The 24,358-nt window shown below is 51.9% G+C and overlaps 1 protein-coding gene across 2 annotated transcripts in view; it reads right to left on the bottom strand.

Moving 5' to 3' along the window:
• The window catches only part of Tent4a (terminal nucleotidyltransferase 4A), a 34,134-nt gene extending 10,314 nt beyond the window's left edge, over positions 1 to 23,820 (bottom strand). For both annotated transcript variants that reach the window (XM_059276481.1, XM_059276482.1), the window contains exons 1-5: positions 23,063 to 23,820; positions 4,829 to 4,952; positions 3,965 to 4,011; positions 2,696 to 2,816; positions 774 to 881 (exon numbers count right to left, since the gene is read on the bottom strand). In XM_059276481.1, coding sequence (XP_059132464.1) covers positions 774 to 881; positions 2,696 to 2,816; positions 3,965 to 4,011; positions 4,829 to 4,952; positions 23,063 to 23,820 — 1,158 coding nt within the window. The remainder of the gene's footprint in view (positions 1 to 773; positions 882 to 2,695; positions 2,817 to 3,964; positions 4,012 to 4,828; positions 4,953 to 23,062) is intronic.
• Between the last annotated feature and the right edge of the window lie 538 nt (positions 23,821 to 24,358).

Here is a 24,358-nt window from a genome sequence, read left to right as displayed (position 1 = left end):
ACGTACCGGTCAGCTGACATGCTTCTACAGGGACTCTAGACAGCAAGCTTGACATGAGAGAGAGAACTGCTCATCCATCCTTGCCCCCACCTCCAAACAAGATTGGTCTCCAGTTTTAGGCTTAAGGATTCACACTAGCTGAGGGAGGATGAAAAGGTCCTCTCTCCCCCAGTAGTGACTCAGTGGGACACAGGAGGTCCCTGCCACAAGAGTCCTGAGCACTCAGAGGGAGTAAGCAGGTGCACTCGGGCTGTGAGCAGAAGGAAAGCAGAGAGGCTAGGACATGGGGAGAGGCTGATCCAGTGTCCTCTGCGGTGCAAAGGCTGCAGATCCGACAACAGACAGGAGACCCCAGGGCTCTGTTCAGGAGGGAGCCGCCTGCCTGACTGCCAACAGCCTGGTCAGAGCTCCAGAAGGCACCAGCTCAAGCACCAAGCCAATTCTCAGAGGCAGAGGCCCTGAGGCCTCCAAAGGGAGCTGACCCACAGAAGGAATGTCCGCCTCAACTTGTGAGTGTGGCCCTGAGCCGGGAACAAGGCTGTGCACTGACAGAAAGAACATTTCTCCCAAGCTCTCTAAAATGAGGCTCAATGTTAGTAAGTAGTTACTCCAAGTAAATCAGAAAAACAGCTATGCACTTCCTGAGTTCCTCTAGAAACCCCATTAAAGGGTACTCATAATTCCATCATACCAAAGTTTTTAACATTCACGATAAAAATGAGTACCAAGATCTCCCATCCCCCGTCTTTACTGTGGACCTGTGACAGCAGTACCTTCATGTAATTCTTGATGAACTCGGCCGCCCGGACACCAGTCTCCATGTTAAAGCTAATGTCGACTTTGACTTCAGTCTCCTGGTCTGTGAGCTTTATGATTGGCACCTATGAAGATTTGATTTAAAAAACTGCTTTGACATCCACATTCCCCTTTCTCTCTCCACCAATGGGAGTTAGCAGTCCTCCACAGCAGTATTAAAGAGAAGGGTTCTCTCAAGAGTTAATCTCAGTGGTCACTAGAGACCCGGATGATGCTCATCTCCCTCCTCCCTCACAGCAGGATTCCCACTGCACTTGCTCCTACAGGCTGACTCTGAAGTGGGACAGCCAGAAGGGAACAGGAGCCTGAGAAAGAGGACTGGGGGGGAGGGGGGGGACCTGCAATATGCACCCTAAGAAACCATATCACACATGCTCAAAGATAAGCCCCATTTCTGCTTGGCAGACTTGGGGGCGAGGGGTCAGATACACTGAGAAATAAGCAGTAGCACTACCATACTTACTTTGGAGCAGCTGTTGCAAACAGACGGGTGCACCACACACAAATCCCTTTGTACCCCAAGATCTGAATCCATGGACATCATGGAGGATACTCGATAGAGAGCACACCCCCTCAGAGGTGGGATGGCCTCTTCAAGTGACTGAGGGCAGGGTACACTGAGGCAGGGAGGGCAGGAGGACCAAGAGGCTACACCTACCATTCCTCCAAGTTACTGTCTGGACCTTGAAAAGTTCAAGGGCTCAGGAACTTCAGGCCAGAGTGAGTTTACATCTAAATAACCAATCAACAGAACGTCCCTCGTGCTTCCTGCACCATCAAAGGGCCTCATTTTCATCAACCGCACAGACATGAGGGGCCAATGAGAGGAGAGGGCCCGAGTGTCTGAGACAGCTGGATTTCTCCCTGGGTGAGAAATCAAAGAGAATAAACACGGCCAAGATGACGGACCATGGCAAGGACCCGGCTACAGGAAGGTGCCACTTCTGCCCAGGTGTTTAATGGAGCTCAGTCAGTCTCCTTGCTATTCATTGTGGGTGTTTCCTCAGGTGTCAAATGTGAAAGGTGATAGTGCCTGCCTGTCAGCTGAAGGACTGAGTGCAGCATGGCCCTCTGCAGCTTAGGAGTGGCCAAGGGTACACAAGAGCAGAGCCCAGGTACACAAAAGGCAGGGTGGGGAGCCATGCCTGGAGGGACTGCTGCTGGAAAGGTACAGGTACTTTGTGACGATGCCCACTCCTTGATGGGCATGCTTACCATCTAAACAGGCCAAAGTACCAGCAGAGCACCAGGCACCAGAGAGAAGCTCACAGAAGGGAAAGGAAGCTCACACTTCCCCCATGCAAACCCTGCAGACAAGGTGACACCCTAAGTCAAAGCTGAAACAGCAGCCCATGGTGGCAGAGCTGGTAACTGCTGCGTACCAGGGCCAGGGACTGAGTGAGCCACTGTAAGAAACCCCACAGGAACACCTTCCACCCTGAGATGGGGCCCTTTCCTATGCAGACACAGCTCTGGGCAGCAGAGGGAACTCTAGGTGCTCCCCCTTCAATGTAAGCTAGCATGCTGTCTTTCCCATATAAAAAGCACAGTAACACAGACCCCGACGCTGCACTCCTGGTCAACAGCACCAGGAACGCAGGAGTCTCCCTAGCTCTCTTCCTCTTCCTCCCACTCCCTGGGTGTACATGGACACAATTCTGTCTCTTAGGGCCAAGTAAGAAGATCTCACAAATCTCAAGAAGTCCAACTCTCACCAAACAGCTCCTCAGCTGGCTAAGCACGAAGATGGTCACTTGCATGTTTACACCACAAGAGGACAATCTTCAAAAGGTAGGCAGTAACCACTGTCAGGAAGATCAGAGGACACTGGCACCATGTGGGACTCCTACTCAGGTGAGCTGTCAGGCCCCATACTCACTGTAGCTTTGTCAAGGACTTTGATGGAGCACGGCTCAGCCACGTTGTGCTTCCGAAGGGCTTGTTCCAACAGCTGTAATGGAGGACGCTCCCACTTTCCAAAGACAACCAGGTCTATGTCACTGGTCAGAGAAAAATACACATCAGTCACAACACACTTCACCAGGAGGTGACTTCCCATGTGGGAGGCCAGCACCACAGCACGCTGCCTCTATACCACAAGGTAAGAGCAGAATCCCATCAAGCACCTAAGCGCTGGGCACTGAATGCACCTCTTGAGCCATGTAACTATGCAAAGCAAGTGTGAAAAGGTCCTCAAAGCCCCCATAATCAAAGGGGTGAAATGAATATACCACTTTCCAGACAGCTATGGTACTGTTACTGGTGCCCCCTGATGGCCCAGGCATCCCTGAGGACTTTGAATCTGCTCAGCTTCTAGGGCCCATAAGTTCTGACATCATAACCACTTTAACCTCCAAATGCTAAATAGCTTGTACAACAAAAACCACCTACACATTATGCACATGAAAACCCAGAAGACAATTTTAGGATGTAAATCTGACACTTCTTCCACATAAAGATCTTCATGAAATACTGTTCAAACAGAATTGTGCTTGACTATTCATTAAAGCTTTCTATTCACTACTGCAACCACATCCCCATGCCCCAGTGCTTGTTGTAAAACCAATGTTCATCCCTTCCTCAAAGACCCCCACTGAAATGTGGCTGCCAACAAACATCACCAACGCCTTTGTGAGGTGAGCAGATTCTGGGGGCACTGTCTTAGTGACCAAGTTAGTGGATCAAAACCACAGACACATAGGTGGGTTAGTTACATAAAGGAAGCATTTTATCCAATTGTGGCCTCTGAATCTTTGACTTTTCAGTCCCCAGAACTGAGAGCCAAAAAAGCTTCTATGGTTTACAATTCAGCCAGCCTGTGGAACTGTGTTACAGGAGACTAAGACAGAGTTTACAATTCAGCCAGCCTGTGGAACTGTGTTACAGGAGAGGGAGACTAAGACAGTTCCCATTCATCTTCTGTCTCTAATGTCCAACATTTCTGTTCCATAAGAAATTAAATGCAAGACAAAAAGTGCCAAGCAAGCAATTGGGTGCCTTAATACTAACCTAAATTCCCCTTTCTGCCTATCGTCCCACTGTGCTCCACAATCCTTCCCGTTAGCTGGCTATTCGAGCCTCGGATGCACACACACCACCTACTCCATAAACAAACACTAAAGCACACAGTCATCTGAGTGGCACTCACCTTGTTGGAAGATAGAGACCTGTACTAAAGCTGCCAAATATCTGCACCTGAAAGAAAATGCCCCACAGGTCAGGTCAGCAGACTCCCATTATGCCTTGCAAAACATGAGTAAACAACAAAACCAGTTTGGAAGTTAGGGGAGGAAGCAGGTGAAATGCTACAACAAACTAGAAAATTCCTTGTATGTTTACATCAAAATCCAGGCCAGGCTATTAGCTACCTGGTCACAGTTGGCATACTGCAGGGTACCTGCATAAGAACTACAAATACCCAAGTACCTCATTTCCACAGACACTTACTCATCCGTGTGAAAGTGAGGTCCTATGAAACACTGCAATTTTCTCTCTCTCTATGTAGCTCTGGCTATCCTGGAACTTACTATGTAGACCAGGCTAGCCTTGAACTCACAGCCTCTGCCTCCTGAGTGCTGGGACTAAAGGCATGCAGCACCACCGTGCTCCACTTGCATTTGCAATTTTTAATGGAACAAACGTGTTGCATGCTATGAAGTGCAGGACTGAAGTGGGGGTGGGGCAGGAGTGAGATTTCTAACCTTTAGGAGAATTTAAAACAAGAATGAGAGAGGAAGGGAAAGGGGGAGGGGCGGGCGGATGAATAAATGAATATGAGAATATCAATATGAATGAATCCTTCGGCTAAGTTAGGTCCTCACCCAACAGAGCACTGGGGAGCTGGCCAGTGGCTGAACCACTCCAGAGTTTGATTCAGCAATGCAGCGTGGAGAGTGCTTTTCTAAGCAGCTCCCAGGCTGCCCAGACTGTGCCTGGAGAGTGTGGCTGCAGCTGACAAGACAATCACAGGGATCCACCATGACGGGGTGGTGAGGCCCTGACAGATACCCACCTCAGCTGTCGGCCAGAGGTCTTTCACCACCGTTTCGATCCGTTTCACCACCTCCCTTCTCATGGCTGCCTCTTCAGGACAAGGGGACATGAAGTTATAAAAGTCAATTATTTCCTCATGAAGCCTGGTGGACAAAAGAGAAAAACAAGAGCTACAATTAAGCAGAATCCTTCCTTTTCCTATAGATTAAAATACATTTGGAGCCACTCAGAACCCAGCTTCTGGGACTGGAGTGATGTCTCAGTGGTTAAGAGCACTGGCTGCTCTTCCAGAGGACCCAGGTTCGATTTCTAGCACCAGCAGGGTGGCTCACAACTCTTTGTAATTCTAGTTCTAGAGGACCTGATGCCCTCTTCTGGATCCAAAGGCACTGTACATACATGGTACACAGACACACAGCAAACAACCATACACATAAAATAAAAATTAAACTTACAAAAAAATCCAGCTTATTTAATTTTTATTATGAATTATTTTATGTGTATGGGAGTTTTGCTTGCATGCATGCCTGTGCACCACTTGTACACATGGTACTCTCAGAGGCCCTAAGAGGGCATCAGAGCTCCTGGAACTAGAGTTACAGACAGCAGTGAGTTGCCATGTGGGCACTGAGAATCAAGCCTAGGTGCTCTGGAGGAACAGCCAGTGCTCTTTACTACTGAGGCATCTTTCTAGCCCCGAGTTTCTTTTCTATGAAAATACATAATGAAAACTTTGTAGTACATGAAATCTCACAGTATGGTTTAGCTGCACAGGTGAACTCTTGTCAATTCCAAACATTAGTGTATTTCTGACTAGCCTTTAAAGATACATTCAAAACAATGTCAGTTTGAGAGCTGCACTCATAACAAAGACGTTTTCTGATGACCACCATGCAGTACAGCAGCCAGCCAAAGGTGCAGGCCCCATCAAGGCCTCCTGAATCACACAGGTACCTCCACTGGATGCATGACAGGCAATACGCACAGCCTGAAACAGGAGAGATACATGAACATCCACAGGAGCCTAACAACCCCAGGTCTCAGCAGCTCAGGATGAGAACAGTAGAGTTCACAGCCCGAGAGCAGGGTTCAGAAATAGGCCAACACAGAGACAGGGAAGATAATTAAACAACCGGCCCAAACCACAGCACAACACTGAGGCCAGCTCACTAAAGTCTCATGCATAGCTCACAGACTGGCCACACCACACATCTTACAGACAGAGAGGTCCGTTGGCCAAATGTGACTCCACACTAGCAAAGCAGCACCTTTACATTAGCAAAGCAAACCACCTTCTTTGAGGCTATGTCTGAAACACCAACAGTATGAAAGAGTTGCTTTCCCGGTCCCCAGGCCTCAGGGGAAGTCACCAGGAGGACACCTGGGAGGTGACAAGTCCTCTGGTCCACAGCAAACACCCACCAGTAAAACACAGCATGCGCTCAGATGGCTCTTCACTCAGGGCCGAGAGAGAGAGAGAGAGAGAGAGAGAGAGAGAGAGAGAGAGAGAGAGAGAGAGAGAGAGAGAGAGGAGGGAGGGAGGGAGGGAGGGGGGAAGAGAGAGGGGGGGGGACACCGACCGACCCTCAAAGTAAATAAGGCTTAGCCTACCCAGGTGCGCAGAGCAAGAAGAGGTACCCATCAGAACACAGGTGCCCTCACTCCAGTGCTATGGTCCTATCAGCAGGGCAGGACAGGCACTCGTCTGTCTGAAATCATGATAAATGGAATGTAAACGTTACCACTGTTCTGGGAAAAACTCAGTTAAGAACATGTGCCTTGTGTTCTCAGAACAGAATACTGCTGCTGCTAGACTGCCTTGGTGCCTCTGAGATGAGGGGTGTGGTGGTCTGAACAGAAATGGCCCCCATAGACTCATGTGTTTGGATACTTGGTCCATAGGAAGCGGTGCTATTAGGAGCTGTGACCTTGTTGGAGGGAGTGTGTCACTAGGGGGTGGGCTTTGAGGTCTCAGGAGTTCAAGCCAATTCACCTCTGGCTGCCTGAAGATATAGATGTAGAACTCTCAGCTCCTTCTCCAGCACCATGTCTGCCTGCAGACCGACATGATTCCTGCCATGACAATAATAGACTAAACCTCTGAACCTGTAAGCCAGCCCCAAATAAATGTTTTCCTTTATAAGAGTTGTCATGGTCATGCTGTCTCCTCACAGCAAGAGAAACCCTAACTAAGACAAGGGGGTGAGACAAAAAGCCAAGGCTCCTGTTGGTCTTTCCTGGAAGAAAGCAGGGTCACCAAGGCACCACAAAACTGAGTCAGTGAGGACAGGATGTCTGATGATTGATGACAGCTGTTAACAGACATGGGCAATCAGAGCATTACTGTCATGTCTGGGCAGACCTCAAGAGCCTGTGGCTGCCTCACGTTCCAGCTCTCATGGGCCACAGAGGCAACATCCCATAGCTAGTGGGAGCTGATGCTAATCCTGCTGTGGCCAGCACTGCCCCAGTGAGAAAAGCCACCGACGGCTGTGCATGTAGGCAGCTGCCGGCTAAGGGACAGGTTTCTGGTGGCCTAGAAGCCTGGTGGGAGCCCTGCTTCCACTCCTCCTGGGGCCTCCACCGGGTGCGGAGAAGGAAGAACACAAAGAGATGTGCTAGAGGCCTGTGTGTTCACTCCGTCAGAACCTTGTCTTCATACACTAGGGCCTGCCACTCACCAACTGCCAGGCTGTGTGCCCTGGGAAAGCAGCCCAGCTGTGCTCAGCCTTTATCACCAGCCTCTGGGGCAATGCTTGCCACCACCTTGTAGTGCTGGATTCCCTGAGCATCCTGAGTTTTATACTCCATTTGCTCTTGCTACAGTGTAGAAACGGAACATTGTAACCAAGGGGACCATGCTTGTCTCTGAGATACTGAGGATGGCTTTTGGCCCACAGGCCAGGCCTAGCTCCAATTCCATGGGGACAGGGACTGCGCTGAGCATTGCAGTGCCTGAACTAGGGACTCTGTGATTATTCTGAGGATGAAGATGGCCAGACCAGGGGCTTCTTGGTGAGCTTTAGTTTTCACCATGAGAATACTAGAGAGCTGACTTTTCTAGTATATTTTTCTACTGAAAATTAAAGTTCATAGAAAAACAAGGTATTTTCCTCTATAATCACTTTCCTGGAAGTCCAAGTCCATTCAAGGGTAATGGCAGACTGAGTGTGGTGACCCACTCTATAATCCCAGCACTTGGAAATAGAGGCATGAGAATGGAGAGCTGACAGCGGCCTGGACTACATGAGACCATCTTAGAACACCAGAGGGAAATAGAACAGATTTTCTCACGTCTCTTCTGTGCGTTCCATCAGTTTCTACCCTTCATACCCAAATCAGGGGCACGGAGCCTGGATCACTGGGCTAGTTTTAAGAAGAAAAGACCACAGCTACAAAGCCAAACCAAATCACTGCATAGCAAATCCAGCTACCACGGAAAGCGGTGGCCATCCTGGGAGGGAGGGGGTTCCCACTGTGGAAGTGCTGCACCCAGTCTACGCAAAAGTCCCGGTTCCTACCCTTCCTCCTGCTCCTGCCTGGGCAGAGCTGGCTCCTCCACTCCCCACCCCCAACCAGCACAACTTCGAAGCTGTCCAGAGGTGCTGCCCTTCCTTCTTCTCAACCCTGGGCCAGCAGGTGCACTGCCCCCAGTAGAGAACACAAGGAAATGAGCAGCAGAGCAGAGCCACAGCCTGCAGCAGGGACAGCTTAGACACGACAGCCACAGGGAGAGTGGGCAAGAGTGACAGCAGTGTCTACTGAAGGAAGCGGAGTTGGAGCTGAAGCCACGGTTCAGGGGAATTCTTTATTCATTTTACATACCAACCGCAGACCCCCCTCTCTTCCCTCCTCCCTCTCCCCCACCCCAATACACATCCTTCATTTCCACCTCCTCCAAGTCACGGCCTCCCATGGGGATTTAGCAAAGCCTGGTACATTCAGTTAAGGCAGGACCAAGCCCCTCCCCCTGCATCAAGGCTGTGCAAGGTGTCCCATGATAGGTAGTGGTCTCCAAAAAGCCAGCTCATGCACCAGGGATGGATCCTGATCCTACTGCCAGGGGGCCCCTTAAGCACACTAAACTACACAACTGTCTCACTTATGCAGAGGGCCTAGTCCAGTCCCATGGAGGCTCCACAGCTGTTGGTCTAAAGTTCATGAGTTCCCACTAGCTTGGTTTGGTTGTCTCTGTAGCTGCCCCATCATGATCTTGATGCCCCTTGCTCATAGAATCCTTCTTCCAATTCTCTTCGACTGGATAGGCAAATGGATGGAACTAGAAAATATCCTGAGTGAGGTAACCCAGACTCAGAAAAACAAACATGAGCCTTCATCCAGTAACTGATGGAAGCAGATACAGAGATACACAGCCAAGCACCAGGCCAAGCTCCACAAGTCCAGTTGAAGAGAGGGAAGAGGGATTCTATGAGCAAGGGCCATCAAGATTATGATGGGGACACCGACAGAGACAACCGAGCTAAAAGCATCTGTTGCTCTTGCAGAGGATTCAGGTTCTGTCCCCAGCATCACATGGAGGCTCCTAACCATTTGGACTCCAGGTCCAGGAAACCCAATGCCTTCTTCTGGACCCAGGTGGTGCACAGACATACGTGCAGGTGAAACACTCATGTACATAACACAAAAAGTGAATCAGAGAGAGAGAGAGTGTATGTGTGTGTGTGCAAGTGAGAAAGAGCACACACAGAAAGAATGGGTGACCCTCCTCGGATGTGGCCACAGCATTTAACAGATCCAACTGTGAGCAGCTGGCACCATAGCGTCTCAACTTGCCCAGACACAGCTCCTGTGCCCCACAGGTCCACAGCTCTCCAACTGTTAACACTTGCCTCCTTTACCTAGAGCCCATCATTCATCTCATCAGCTCACAATTCTATTGGTACGTGATGACCGGGCCTGTACTTGACTTCAAGTACTGCTTTCCCTTTCCAGTCTTTTCCAGTCCAAATCACTGAAAACTGTCCTCAACTGTCAATTGATTCTCTCTCTTCCTCCAACTTTTTCTTCAAAAGCTTTTGTTTTGGGGTTTACATTGTTGGTTTTCAGACACGGTCTTACTGCACAGGTTCCGTTAACCTGAAACTTGCTATGCCGACCAGGCTGGCCTCAAACTCACCCAGATCCACCTGCTTTTGTCCACAAGTACTGGCATTAACAGTGTGCAAAACCACCATGCCCTGCCTCAAAAAACTTTACAATCAGTAGTTTCTGAGAGACCAGAACCTTTTACTTCAGGCACCTTTTTTTGCCAGAAAACAGTACCTTGGTAAAATTATGTGAAATTAACTGATACAATTCACACACACACACTCCCCTGTGGAGCTGACAATTAAAGCTAACTACAGTAGGGTAATACCAACTAGTGCACACCGAGCAGCCAGGACAGGGAGGGTCTTGCAGCTTTCTTTGATACAAGGGCACTGAGCTGCAGTTACCTCTTTACTAACCAGAAGCAACAGGCTGCTAAGCAAATGACAAGTACAGGTATCCAGGAGAGAATCAAAGAACTGCTTCTACTATTCTGAGGGTAGATAATCTTCCTTAAAGCATCATTAACTAGCATAGTTAATAAACTAATTATAAATCACTTATTTAATTATGGCACAAGGCAACTATCTGAACTATTAGAAAAGTCTGAATTAGAAACAAATTAGGAAACCTTGAACCAAACTATCACACATTTTTTTTAACTGCAGGCTCAAAACAAGTGGAAGGAAGCAGCCTGGTGCTGGCCATGGGTGTTTGTGGGACTCCCACTGGCTGCTCTGAGCAGCTGCAGGAACCTTGCTGGTACCTATCTTCTACATAGGCTGCTGAATGGAATGGGGAGGCACAAACAGGAGGCATGACAGCTATACTACAGAGGTGAGTGAGGGCTTGGCCTCAGGAAGCCAAGGAAAGAAGAAAGGACTCTCTAGCAGCAGCTACTCCCTGGGGGCACCAAGGGAGGCTAGGGTTAAAGTGTTGCTGTGATAAAACACTGACCCAAAGCGACCCAAAGCGAAGGGGTGGCTGCACTTCCAGGTCACAGTCCATCATTAAGTGACCTGCACTTCCAGGTCACAGCCTATCACTGAGGGACATCACAGCAGGAATTCAACAGCCCGAGGGAATGATGCTTGCAGGTTCACTCAGGCTCACACTTAGCTGGAATTCTCATATAGCCCAGGACCACCTGCCCAGGGAATGGCACTGTCCACAGTTGGCACCCCTCCTACATAATTAACAAGGAGACCATCTTCAACCCAGATGCCCACAGGCTAATCTGATCTAGGCAACTTCTCAATTGAGGTTCCCATATCAGGAGACTAATTACAACAGGTTAATACCAACTAGTATACACAAGAGATAGAAAGGGAGCACTCTGCAGCTTGGTGATCAACCTTGTCAGTATGAACTTTAAACAGACAGAAGTCCAAAAACCTTCCAGAGCCCAAGGGGTTAGGAGAGGTGGCCATATGCACCCTCAGTGATCCAAGACTGCCACCCAGGCAGAGCATACCCAAGGACACTGCAAAAGTCCTGAAGCCACTCAGCAGGCTACGTTCTTTCTCATACAGCAGAGCAAGATCTTAGCTTCAACAGCAGTTACAGCACGGAGAAAGTGTTTCACTAGAGACTCCGCCAATGCTGGCAGAGCCGCCATGGCTACAGCCCCTGTTCTACAGAGGAAGTCGGGTGAGCCCTGGACCAGATGAAACCAGCTCCAGCATTTAGCCACTGAGCACGCTGAAATGCAGCAGTGGGACTGTCACTCAGCATGATGACTGGGCCACTTTGCACAAAATTTGAGGGACATACTTCGGTTCACTTCATGCCATGGGCTACTGGAGCAGACAAAGAAACAGGCATCCACCTTGCTTAGAAATACCACCTAAGGGCAAGCCTTCCACACAAAGGGATACAGTATGTGATTCCCAGTGGTTTAGGAAGCAAACAACATACAACTATGAGGGTAAGAACCGCTTACCCAGAACTAGACCGTAACAAGCACATACGGAATGATACATTTGTTACAAGAGTAAGCCACCATAAAATAGAGACACACACCCGGTCAGCAGTGGGGAATGAGGGCAGTTTCTTTTCTGTAAGCCTTTTAAATCTTCTTCAGTAAGTTCTTGCTTTTATAACCTGATCTCCAAACACTAACACACCCTAGCTTTAGCACTCTTGCCGGTGGCACACTGAAGTCAAGCAGAAGGCACCCTTAGGCCTGCATCTCCACCAGCACCCCACTTCTCATAGCCTCTATCATAAAGCTAGCTCAGTGTAGTTCCCTCTGGCTTGGCAGACACGTTCTGCAGGTCCTTTGGACTGGGTTCCTCTCAGGTCACTACTATAGGAAGTCACTCCAGGTGGTCCTCATCCCACTTGCAAAGCCAGGGCCCCTAAAAACCTATCCCACAATTCCACGCACTGAAAAGGGAGCTGGGTAGGAGTAAGCACCGGATCAGACCCCACCCCAACAGCCCAGCTGCCCAGCCTCCTTAGAGGCGCAAGACCAGAAACTGTGCAGACTAGCTCTACAGCTGCCTGCGGACCTGGGCTGCACATGAGAGGTGCTCAGGCCCTCCTGTGTGACACTGGTCACTGAGGAGAGCCTCGCATCACTGTCATCCACCATGCACACGCCCCACTGCAGTCATGCCCCTGGCCGAGACACAAGAGGACAAAAAGAACCTTATGAGAAAAAGGGACTCCATCAGAATGGAAAATTACCAAAAATGTAGAAAGCAAGGGCAGGAATTAAGAGAGGAAAGGAAAATAACCCAAGAGGCCCAGAGGTTTCTGCCAGTACTTAGTACAGAAGCAGAAGTGACCTGCGTGCTCCAGTCATTTACTGAGGACCTACTGTGCGGCAGGTACTGGAGACCAGTGAGCAAGACAGGACAAAAGGAGGCTCTCACTGCTCTACTGGAAGGGGCTTCCTCATGGAGGGCAAACGAATAAACAACCAGAGCTATGAAGAAACACAAACTGATGCTGCGTGGCTCAGGAGGAGTTGCCAGGAACCACCTTCCAAGGGTTTGGCGCTGAGGCTGGGGCTGGAAGGGGAAGCAGCAGCCAGACAGGGACAGCAGCCCCAGGCAAGGAAACCCTGGGGAGGAGCATCCCTACCCTGCAGACTGAGTGCTGGAGCCCAGGAGCATCTCTGTCCCCAGGGGCTGACTGAAAACAAGAGGCCTCCAGGCCTTCTAGGAAGTCCAGGGATAAGCCAAGAGCACTGAGCCCTGGAAAGCTGAAGCAACTCAAAGCAGAGTCCAGGTCCCAACAAGACGGCTCCCCAGCTCAGTTTGCACCTCAGCTGCCCAGTATCTGGTGATCCTCGTGGCACAGGCGGACTTTCAGAACTGCAGATGGACTGGGGCCGGGGGCTGCTCCCATAGGAACATATTCACACAAGTCAGGATAACGACAAGCAGTGAGGGAAAGTGTGCTGTGCACAGGCAGGGAAAGAGGGATGGCATCATAAGAACAGTAAACCCAGAAGGGAAAAAAATAAAGATGAAGAGAAAGCCATCTCATTGCCAGCTCCACAGAAAAACCAGAGAGAACACGTCCCTAATGTAGGAAAAGTCAGGGGTCAGAACAAGGCATCCAAAGACAGACAGGTATCAGACACCGCCAAAACAAGAAGGTAAAGCCAGCAACATGACAGAGCCTCTCCCTGCTCTGCAGACCAACTTCAGCCTGCAGCGCACAGCATTTGAGTCCAGAACAATCTGCCTCACAGAGGCCTGCTTGGATCGAGAGGTGTTCTGGACAGGTGGGCGATTAGTAACTATCTTCAAACCAGAGAAGACAAGGTCCTGCCCGGGAGGACAGGTGGTGGTGGCACTGTTCTGAGAGGAAAGCCAGCCAAGCGACCCTTCAGACAGCACAACCCTTATCCTCTCTTCAAAAAATGTGCCATCTAGTCCCTCTGCAAAAAGGTATGGGCCGAGGCTGCTGTGCAGCATGAAGAACCACCATGCCACATCGCAGGCAAAAACTACAGACACAGGGTCAGAGCAGGGTAACCCAGAACCTAGCCCGAAGTCATGACGCCTCAGGGAAGCAGGGCTGACCGTGCTGAGCTAATGAGAACATGGGACAGCAACTTGGAATCTGCCCAGAATCTACACAGGTAGTCCTGAGAACAGGGCCTGGCATGCTGGCTCAGGAAGGGCTCAACAAATGCTAGTGAACGCAGTAAAGTCAGAGCAATGTCTTGTATACCATCAGGAGGTGGGAACCCTACACACTGAGAGCATCAGTGCCTGGTTAACATGATCTCTGGACTTGGGTTTTCACCAGCTTACAACCTCAGCTTCGGCAGCAGCCCTTTGAAGCCCGTGTTTCTATCTGAAACTGCACATCTCTTACTAAAGCAAAATAAATAATTCACTGAAGTTTAAATGAAGATGGTTCTAGTGAGTCTGTTGTTGACGGCTCCAAGCGGCACCTACAGGATCTCAGAGAACGCAATCTATAGTTGTGGTCACCTAATGATCCCGGCGACTCCTGGGTGATGGGACTGGGGTACTTCAAAGCTCCCACTTCTAAGGAAATGAACCAGCTTCAAAAACACATCATTATTTTAAAACTGGTGCCAGATATGGGGACTGAGATTTGTAATCCCAGCAGCCAGGAGGCTGAGGCAGGAGAATGGCCCCAAATTTGAGGTCAGCAGTGCCTGCTACCCCATTCTCAAAAAAAAAAAAAAAAAAAAACGAATAAATGAATGGGCATAATACTCTGAAAGGTCATTTGTAAACTAGGTAGCCAGGAGGAGGCCACTCTCTGGCTAGCAGAACACAGCTCCAGGTCCTGCCGCTAGATTTGTGAGAAGCTACGCTCACGTTCCTGGGAGTACTCAAAGCTAGTCCTCAGAAGCCAGGGAAGGAGTCATGGCAGCATCTGGCCTCTCTCCAGAGGAGCCAGAGCCCAGGGTTCACAGGTATTGCTCCCGTCAACCTCACCTCTCGGGCAAGGCCCTTTGCAGGGCTCCTAGTTAACAAGTGAGCCAGGAATTGCAGAGCCTGGGCTCCACTGACAGCCTGCCCCTACCAGCTGTGCTACTCTGGGTGGACTGCTTCGCGTAGCGCCATGCCTCCTGGGAGCATCCTGAAGGGCATCAGCAAACACTGCATAAAGGGACGACAGACAGCAGGCATGGCCAGGTGTGACTCATCAGGACCAGTAACAATTCCAACTGGCCAGTACAGCAGGCCACTGCCGGGTGGGAACCAAGACGGGCAGAGCCCCCAGCTAAGAAGGCTCTCTGCACAGTGAGCTCCCTCTAGCTCTCCTCCTTCCACAAGCTGCTCCCTGCAAGCCCTACACGGTGTTGGAGCCCACTCTGTAGTTCAGTGTGTCATGTGAGCACTATGACCTTCCTTCTAGCATCCTGCTCCTGTGCACACACGAGTCCCTGGTGACTGATTCATGAAGAAACTAGTATCTACACTCTCCCAGACCAGGCCAAGTGCTCTTTTCACTTTTAGACACCATGTCATGGTTGTTTCTCACTTTTTAAAATGCTACTTAAATTTAGAGAAGATGCCTGTGACCAAAATACTCCTTCTTCATTACACTTCACCATACCTCTTGTCTCTGCCATTTCACCAAATCATGCTTCTGGCTCTGAACTCAAATGCTCCCACGCCCTCTCTGGAAGGCAGTGGTGAAGTACATACACTTGCCAGGCAAGGAGCCAGTCTGGGCCCAGTTCTACCACTTCCTACATGACCCTTGGACAAGATCTAAGGGTCTCTCGAAAATTTCTCTCGTCTGGTTAAAATGAGCTGTTGAGGAGGAGTGCAGGGTACCCAGCTTTCCCAGTGGGAGTCAAGAGTCTGCAAGTCAGGACCTCACAACTTCTCCATCTTGCCAAGAATTCAACCTCTAAGACTGCCTGGGAAGTAAGATCCAATCCCAAAGGTCTTCCTCTGTCTGCCCCCCTCCCCCCACCCAGCCAAGCACCCACACAAGAGGAACCACAGGCAGGGTCTGAATCTGCCCATTCTCATTAGGAAAGGGAATCCTAGGGGCAGTAAAGGCCCCTTATGAACGTATCTTCGGGTGTGCCTAGTGCCTTAGTCTGGTGGTAGCTAGCTCCCTCATCAACAGCACTGGTCAGCATGTACAAGTGCAGAGCTCTCTGCCAGAGCATGGGAGCCAATCTAGACTGGGTTTGTGTCTGTAAAACACAAGAAATATTGCTTATTTGTGGCTGTGAACCAGGAAGTCAAAGAGGCAAGTGGAGCAGGGCTCACTAGCCTCCAAGAATCCTGTGCACAAGAGCTGCTGGGAGACGGTGGCTGGGGAAACAGACTAGGAGAGACCTCCAAAGCTATCAGTAACCCATGTGTGAAACACCAGCAGCCATCAAGTCTTCTGCATGCTCCACCCCTCAAAGCTGCTCCGTGTTGCACTCTCCTATTCCATGCTGCTTGAGTCATGAAAATATCAGCCTTTCCTAAAAGATTTGCATTGGAAAGTCAGAAACATGATTTCTAGAGCTTTATCCATAGCGACTTGCTGAGCAACACAGTTTTTACTGCTGTTGAGTTTTAATTTATTTCAGCAACTTACTGAATCAAACTATTTCAAACAGAACGCGCAGCTACACAAAGTCAGCACTGTCCAAACACACGGCCATTTAAATTTTAACTAACATTAAATAAGGGCTCAGGAGGGTGTTCAGGAGCAGTCTCTGCCTGGCATACTCAAGCTGAGCACTTGATTCCCAACTCCACAAAAACAAATCAATAAATTAAATTTCAACTCAGTTTTTCATCTGCACTGGCCACCCTCTAAAGTGCTGGCTAGTACACATGGCCAGTGGCTTTTACCCAAGACAGACACAGTACGCCCTCCTCTGCACAGGACTCTGCCACCGAGGCTGTTCTGGCTCCCCAGCCCACTCTGTGTCCTCCCTACAAATCCACTCACCATGGTGTAGGAAGCAGCAAAGACCTGAGAGTAGGTCATCTCCTGCCACTCACACTTCACTCTGAGCACAAAATTAAGAACTCATAACCCATGGACCAATACCACAACACACGCATCTCATAACTCACCAACCACCAGTTACACAACACACACTCACAACCCAGAACAGACTCACTGAGGTGCTGTCTGCAGTTAAAATACAACTGCAGATCTGGGTGGGAGGGGGTGGGGGTGGGTGAAGACTATCCCAGTACTGCCCAGTGTCAATCCTGGTCTCGGCTGAGCCAACATCCTCCTCCTCTTTCTAAGACTTGGAGCTTTGGGTCTGTAGTTTTGCCTATTTAAAAAAAAAAAAAAAAGAGGAAGGCTTTTCCTGTTGGCAACACGAAGCCCTTTTGGGTTTCTATTTCCTGAGGGGAGAAAAGAGGGAAGGAGCAGCCTTTCCCACACATGCAGCCCAGCTCACAAACTGGCTGAGTTTTCTTGTGACTGCTATGAGACAGATGTCACAGGTCCTACTTCTCAGGTGGGGAAACTGAGCTGTGGGAATTAGAACCCAGGTAAAACCAGCTAGAACCAGACCAAATATGTGAGCAGCAGGTTCTCAAAGCCAAGTGCATGCTTCCCAATATGGGAAACAAATTCAGGTAGGAATGGGAATAATTCAACTTTGTGTTCCCGTAACGGACCTCCGCCATTCCCAGGACTAGAACTGGAAGGTTATACCCACTGCTGCCCCAGAGTTGTGCAAAGCACCATCTGTGGAAAGGGAAAGGAGTGTCACAAGCCAAGACAAAGGCCAACAGAGAAAGGTGGACGCTAACTCCACAGAGTGCAGGCTGGGGCAGTGGGAGCTAACTCTATAGGAACTCACCACGGAAGGGGGCTCAGGAAGGGACAAGGCAAGAACTGTGAGCCGTCTTCGGCTCCTCCAGGAGGCAGCACCTGCTCTGCAACTGAGGCCTAGGGAAGCCACCATTCCCATCAACTTGACCTGAAGAGCAGGTGCTGCCACATCTTACACAAAACAGTGATGGGCTACTTCGTAGTTACCAAGTGGCAACTCCAGTGGGTCACCAAGACAGTCTGACCAATGCAGGACACCACATGGTGGGACTTCCCAGTCAGTTTCTGTGTGATCAAACGGCTCTTCTGTAAACTTTTTTTACAATAAGAGACTAAAGAATGATACACCTTCAAGAGGCACAGAAAGTCACATGGCTCTTGTCATCTCCCAGCCCAACTTCAGGAGTGACAATCAAGCCAAAGGACAGAACTGGCAATATGCAAGAGTCACTGCCAATGGGCTGACGTCCAAGCAAAGGACATAGTGCTGGACAAGACACCACGGCCTCCTCTTCCCATAGCAGTGCCGACTCCCCACTGAACAACACCTGCATGTGTGGCAGTCAGTGCCCAATGGCTGAACCTGTGCGTCTTATGACACAATCCTTGAATCACACTGCATTACATGCCCTGAAGATAGGGTGTCTGGATGGTCTACCCAGTCATGTGAGCCCTTGGAGGGAAGGGGCCTCCTCTAACTGGCAGGAGACATCAGGGTTAAGGCATCATGTGGGCTTGAAGATGGAATGGACTAAAAGCCCAAACAAAATACAGGGAGCCCCTAGAAAAGAAGAGAGCCTATGTGCCACAAAGGCAGGAATGTGCTTCAGAGTGGGCCCTGGAGACAGATGTGACACCAGCCAGCTGATACTCAGACCCCTGCCTTGTAGGAGTTGAGCGAAGAACCCACCTAAGCTTTCCTAATGTGACTCAAAGAACATGCCTAACGAGATAACTGTTCCAAATCCCAGTTCACAGTGCTTTGCTACCTGACCACAGAAAAGTAGGATAGCACAGAAAAATCAAGAACATAATGCTGGCCGGGTGGTGGTGGCGCATGCCTTTAATCCCAGCACTTGGGAGGCAGAGGCAGGCGGATCTCTGTGAGTTCGAGGCCAGCCTGGGCTACCAAGTGAGTTCCAGGAAAGGCGCAGAGCTACACAGAGAAACCCTGTCTCGAAAAACCGAAGGAAAAAAAAAAAAAAAAAAGAACATAATGCTGAGTCAGTGCACATACCAACTGGGGAAAAAACATGGCTGCCCCACTTGGGCATGTTCACATAGAGCATCACCTGCTTGCCTTTGCTGCAGGCCGCACTCTCCTGGGCAACCTTCTGGAGTTAGTGTCCCATCCAGCTTAGCTTAAAGGAAAAGCAACACTAACTCATTCAGAGAATCCAGGTTGTTCCCAACACCCACATCTGGTTGCCCACAATTGCCTGTAACTACAGTTCCAGGGGAATCCAATGGCCTCTTCTGGCAAATGTGGACACTTGGATGCTTACACACATGATCCACATAAACTCACACAGGTACATACATAAAAATCCTAAGTAAATATATAATAAAAAAAATACATAAAAGTTTACTTAAAAAATACTTTCAGCCACAAGCACGTTGTTCCTAAGGTGAAAACAGTACTGCTTTTTCATCCAAAGATCACGACAGCAAGACACCGAGACCCTCTCTAACTTCTACAGCATGGCCATAAGATATTTCTGTTTAAAAATCATTCTAGGCTTCCATTTCTTCCTCACCTCCCCCCTACCCAGCCCCTTCTATTTCTTTCCTCCTTGGTGTAAGGAACCAAACCCAGGGCCTCTCTAACCCTAGGGCCTCTCATTTTTCCAAAGGGTTTTGCCAGCCTGTTTAATATTCTAGTCCAAAAAATAGACTGGCCTTGTCCTCCTGGGTAGCCTTCTCCGGAATCAGCTCTCCAACCTGAGCAAGCCATGGTTCCCAGTGACAGGCACGGGGCTCAGCGGTTGGTCCTCCAAGACTCCCTCAGGCACCCTAGCAGCAGCATCTGCACTAGCCTTTCCGTCTCCGTGTGGAGGAGTGTTGCACAGGAGTGTTGCTAAGGTGGTCAGTATGTCTCAGGCATCTGTGTGGGGTGACCATTCTCACCTCCCTCCTCAACTATGACGATCTCTGTGAAGCAAGACCACGTGAACCACTGTCACTGGCAGAGGCAGTGCTTACAACTTCCCACGCACCACGATGCTCACAGGAGCCCAGGGAAGGAGATCACGGAGACTACACTATGTTCCACAGTACACCCCACTGGGCCCTCAACTGTGCCTTCCCAGTGGAGCCTCCGGGGATGTTCTGCGGAAAGGCCCACAAGAGTACAGCACAACAAGCATGCAAGGAGCCCTGTGAGCACCCCCGATCACAACCACACTCTGACTGCGGACCCTGGAGGCTTCAGACAGACAACGGGATCCCATCACCGAGGGCACAGAACACATTAAAGACTAACCATGGCGAGGAGGGCTGCCAAGAAGCTGCTCACGACAGCTGCCACTACGGGCACACCTGGAAGGCCACAACCTTCAGAGCCAACTCAGGTCACGGTGCTGCAGCTGCGTGCAAAGCCTTCCCATGTCCACCTGCACTCCTGCTGGAAGACACCAGTGGGGATTGGCTAGATGCATGAGCCCACACTCCCACCCTCACTTAAAGAAAGGACTCCTCCTCACCTTTAACTTGAGGCAGCTTCTAAAGCCACTGAGACTGACCACGGCAAAGGAATCAAACTGTGCGTCAGAGGTGAGGACTCAGAGGGCCAAGTGGGTTAAACACAGAAAGGGAGACCCCAGAGAGCCCACCCACACCGGCCTCCATCTCTAGGAGAGGAGCTCGTGTAGCGGGCATGTCTGACACTACGTAGGCCATGTCCTAAACAACGGTCTCAGAACTCAGCTTAGGCCTGAGCCCAGGGCAGCGCTCACACCGGGGTTCACCGTCTTTCCTCTCCAAGCTCATGCTCTAAGCCTGTCCTTTCACCCCCCCTTTTCTTCCCCCTACCCAAGGTGGAAAGCAGTCTAGCAGTCTATGAACCCAGGCCAGCAAGCAGCTTCCCAGGGCAGACTCCTCCCCGAGGATGGGTGCTGCAGGTGCCACGTGTCCACCAGGCGGAGACCCAGCTGGGCTCAGCAGGAGCTGTGGACTCTCAGCCACTGGAAAACCACGCCACCTTTCTTGAGGTCTGCAGGGTGTCCCCTGAAAGGCATACCCTGAGACTAGAAAGAACACTTGGCAGCCCCTCACTGTTAACTGGGCCACACTTAAGCCAACACTTGACCTTAGTTCTGTCTCTCGCTACGTCACAAAGGCTTGATGCTGGCCCACACATCCCTCTGGACAAGCTGGTAGACAGACAAGATTCAGACAGGTCTCTTTCTTGGCATCCCAAGGTCAGTTCACATAAGACCAACTGGCCACATGGAAACCATCATGGGGCCACCTTTACTCCTAACACACAGGCCCAACTCTACCGCTGTGCTGTCCTGGTTTACTAATTCTCCCTACCTGCCTCTGAAAGGTCAGTCACAGGAAGAACCAGACAAGGGTACCCTGCCCTCCCAGGCCGGCCAAGCTGGCTAGCAAACTCCTCCTCCAGGATTCATCCCCCCCCCACCAACAAAACCAAGATACAAGCCACCTGAGACAGACAAGTCACCAGGCACAGGAAAGAGATGTGGGTGGCAGCTCCTGGTCCAGAGAGGATCAAGGTTCTCAGCTGGTTTGGAGTCTTAGGACCTATACCGTAGTGCCCAAAGGTGAGTAAATGGGAAACTGAGGCAGGGTCTATGGCAAGCTGAGTAACAGAGCCCAAGCACCACTGAGTTCAGGCATTCATCTCTCTTGGAGGCGAGTCTTCCGGAGTTGGGAGCTGGTAGCACCTCATCCCACTGACAGTGCTGACCAAGGACACAGGCTAGGCCACAGTGACTAAATCAGACACTAATCTAGGACTACTCCGACAGCCTCCACCAGAGATGATTCTGATGTGCTTGAAGAGACACTCAGGCCCAGGGGACAGCATCTGATCAACGACTGGACTTGGGAGAAAGGAAGACGGGAGACGAGTGTGAACACCTAGGTAGCAATGTTCAAGTAGACCAGGACGGGGCACTCCAGGGAGGGACCTGGTCTGGGGGATCCATAGACTACATGTCACCCACCCCAACTCCACCCCAGACTCTAGAAACACACCCGGCCCACAGTGGCACCCAGACTAACAGAAGCCCAGAAGAACATACAGAGGCTGACCAGCTTACAAACCACCATGGAGACCACTTCGAGAGCCACAGTTACGGTAGAGGGGCAGACAACGCCGCTCATGCTTAAGACGGTGCACAGGCGGAACTGTCAGGGGTCAAGCCCCAACTAACAGTAGACACTGGTTCCATTACAGTTATGTAACAGTCTAGAAACCGCCCTCAGGAGGTTTCTGCCACACACACAATCTGTTCCTTGACACCTGCCTCAGAAAGTTCTACAAGCAAGCACTGGAGAGACGGCAGAAGAAACTAGGCCCCCCTGGGTCTGTAGTGCATGCTCACGACTCCCACCCCAACCAGGTGAAACAAGTTGCAGCATGGGCAACCGTTACAATGTACCACACACTCGGCTTAAAGAGGATTGGTCCCCTAAGAAGTTACCTCACGCGAGTCTCAGGGTCTAGCAAGCCCTGGGGCCAACATAAACTGGGTTGTCAGCAGATCCAGCTCCCTGAGAAGGCCTGAGGGGAGGGGGGTTTCGATGCCTTTTAGATCCGCAGGAACTGAGGCAAGCCAGGCTCACCAGTCTTGAAATGCACAAAGTATAAACGAATATTGTGTTCTAGATGCTCAGAAAAGCCAACGGGTTGAATGAATAGCTTCACACAAGAGCAATCACACTTGGGGCAATTCCAAACCAACGCCCCCACCTTGCTGTCATTGGGGACATTAAACCCTAAAGGTCCTCTGGGATGTGTGGAAAATTTTTAAATGAAAATGACACCTTCCCGTGAGTACACAGGAAAGAATTCTGCGTGCCATTAAGCAGCTTTTTAGAATCCCCAGGTGATGCTCTGCTAACGTCTGCCCAGAATTAAAACGTACTAGGTAAGCTCAACACACACAACACCCCACTTCTCAAATCTCACCTGATGGCTAAGCTGTATCACTATCAAAAACCTACTGTCTCAGAAAAAGGAAGAAGAAAAAATTACCTTCAACCTGACTATACTACAATACACGATTTAACTTATAGGGAAGAACAAGCTCCTGAGCTCCCCAGTCTGAACCAGCAAGCTCCCCTGGCTTCCCAGCCCTGGAGGGGAGGAAGCTGGGAATGGCGCTCCAGTCGGTCCCCAGGCCTCCATCCCGAACTGTCAATCTCGTCCTAACGGGAGTTTTTAAAGTGCCGGCGTGCTCGGCGGCCCGGCCGCACTCACCCCTGGATGCCCGGGCTGTACGCGCGGCTCTTCCACGGCGTGCCGGGCCTTGCCGCCTGGGCCCCGGGGCCGCCCCCTCCGCTCAGCGTGGCCGCGCGGCTGCCGGACAGCAGGTAGTTGAGGCCGTACGTGCTGGCCTTGTTCTCGCGTTTCCGCCGGCCCGGGTGGAACTGGTGCTGCTGCTGCTGCGGCGGCGGCGGCGGCGGCGAGCCGGCGGGCGCGGGGCCGCGTGGGCCCGGGTGCGCGTGGGCCGCGCCGTCGGCGAAGCTGAAGAAGGTGCGGCCGCCGCTCGCGCGGCTGAGCGAGGTGCTGCTGGAGGACGACGACGACGAGCAGCCGGGGCTCTCGGTGCCCGACTCGGCGTTGGACGACGACGACGAGGACGAGGACGACGACAGCGACGGGGACTTGTGCAGGCGCCGCGCGCCGTCCGCCGCGGGCCCGAGCGCCGTCAGCAGAGCCGGGGGCAGCGCGGCGGCGGGACCGGGTGCAGGCGGTGGGGGCGACGCGGCGGGCGCCGGCCCCGGGCCTCCTCCTCCTCCTCCTCCCGCTGCTGCTGCCGCTGCTGCTGCTGCTGCTGCGCGTCCCGCAGCCCCGGGCGCGGCCGCCGTGTCCAGAGCCGGCGAGTTGAGGCAGAAGTAGGACGCGAAGCCGGAGCCGCCGCGGCCCACGCCCTGCGAGGTCTCCCAGATCTGCATCCACAGGGCATTGGCCGGCCCCTTCTGCTCGGGCTGGATCCAGGCCACGCGCGGATCCATCCACGCGCCGCCCCCGCGGGGCCCGCGCCGCGCCCCGCCCCGCCCCCGCCGCGCCCCGGGCCGGCCGCGCGCGGACGGACGGACGGACGGAGGGAGGGAGGGACGGGGACCGGCCTGAGCCGCGCTCCGGTGCGCGCGGGTGGGCGCGGGCGGCGCTCGGTGGGGCGCGCGGCGCAGCTGCGGTCCCCGGGCGGCTCAGGAGGCGCGGGGAGGGCGAGGGGGCCGTGGCGGCGGCGGCGTTGCGTGCGGGCGGCGGGGAGAGGCCATCGGAGGGGCGGCGACCGGCCGAGGGGGCGGGCCCAGAGTGCCGGGCCGTCCGTCCGTCAGTCAGTCACGGTGCTCCTGCGGCGCTGTGGCGGCGGCAAGACGCCCTCGGCGGCGGCGGCGGGCGGCGGCGCCCGGGCGCGGGGAGGGACCGGGGGGGTTTGGGGGGGGCCGCCGCCTCCGCTCCAAGGAGGGGCGGGGAGGCGGCGCGGGGGCGGCGGGGCGGAGGCGCGGCCTCCCTCGCGGGCCGCGGCGCAGTGCGCACGCGCGGGGG

This window comes from Peromyscus eremicus, chromosome 11, assembly GCF_949786415.1.
Source record: "Peromyscus eremicus chromosome 11, PerEre_H2_v1, whole genome shotgun sequence".
NCBI lineage: Eukaryota > Metazoa > Chordata > Mammalia > Rodentia > Cricetidae > Peromyscus > Peromyscus eremicus.
This window is presented reverse-complemented; position numbering and strand designations above follow the sequence as displayed.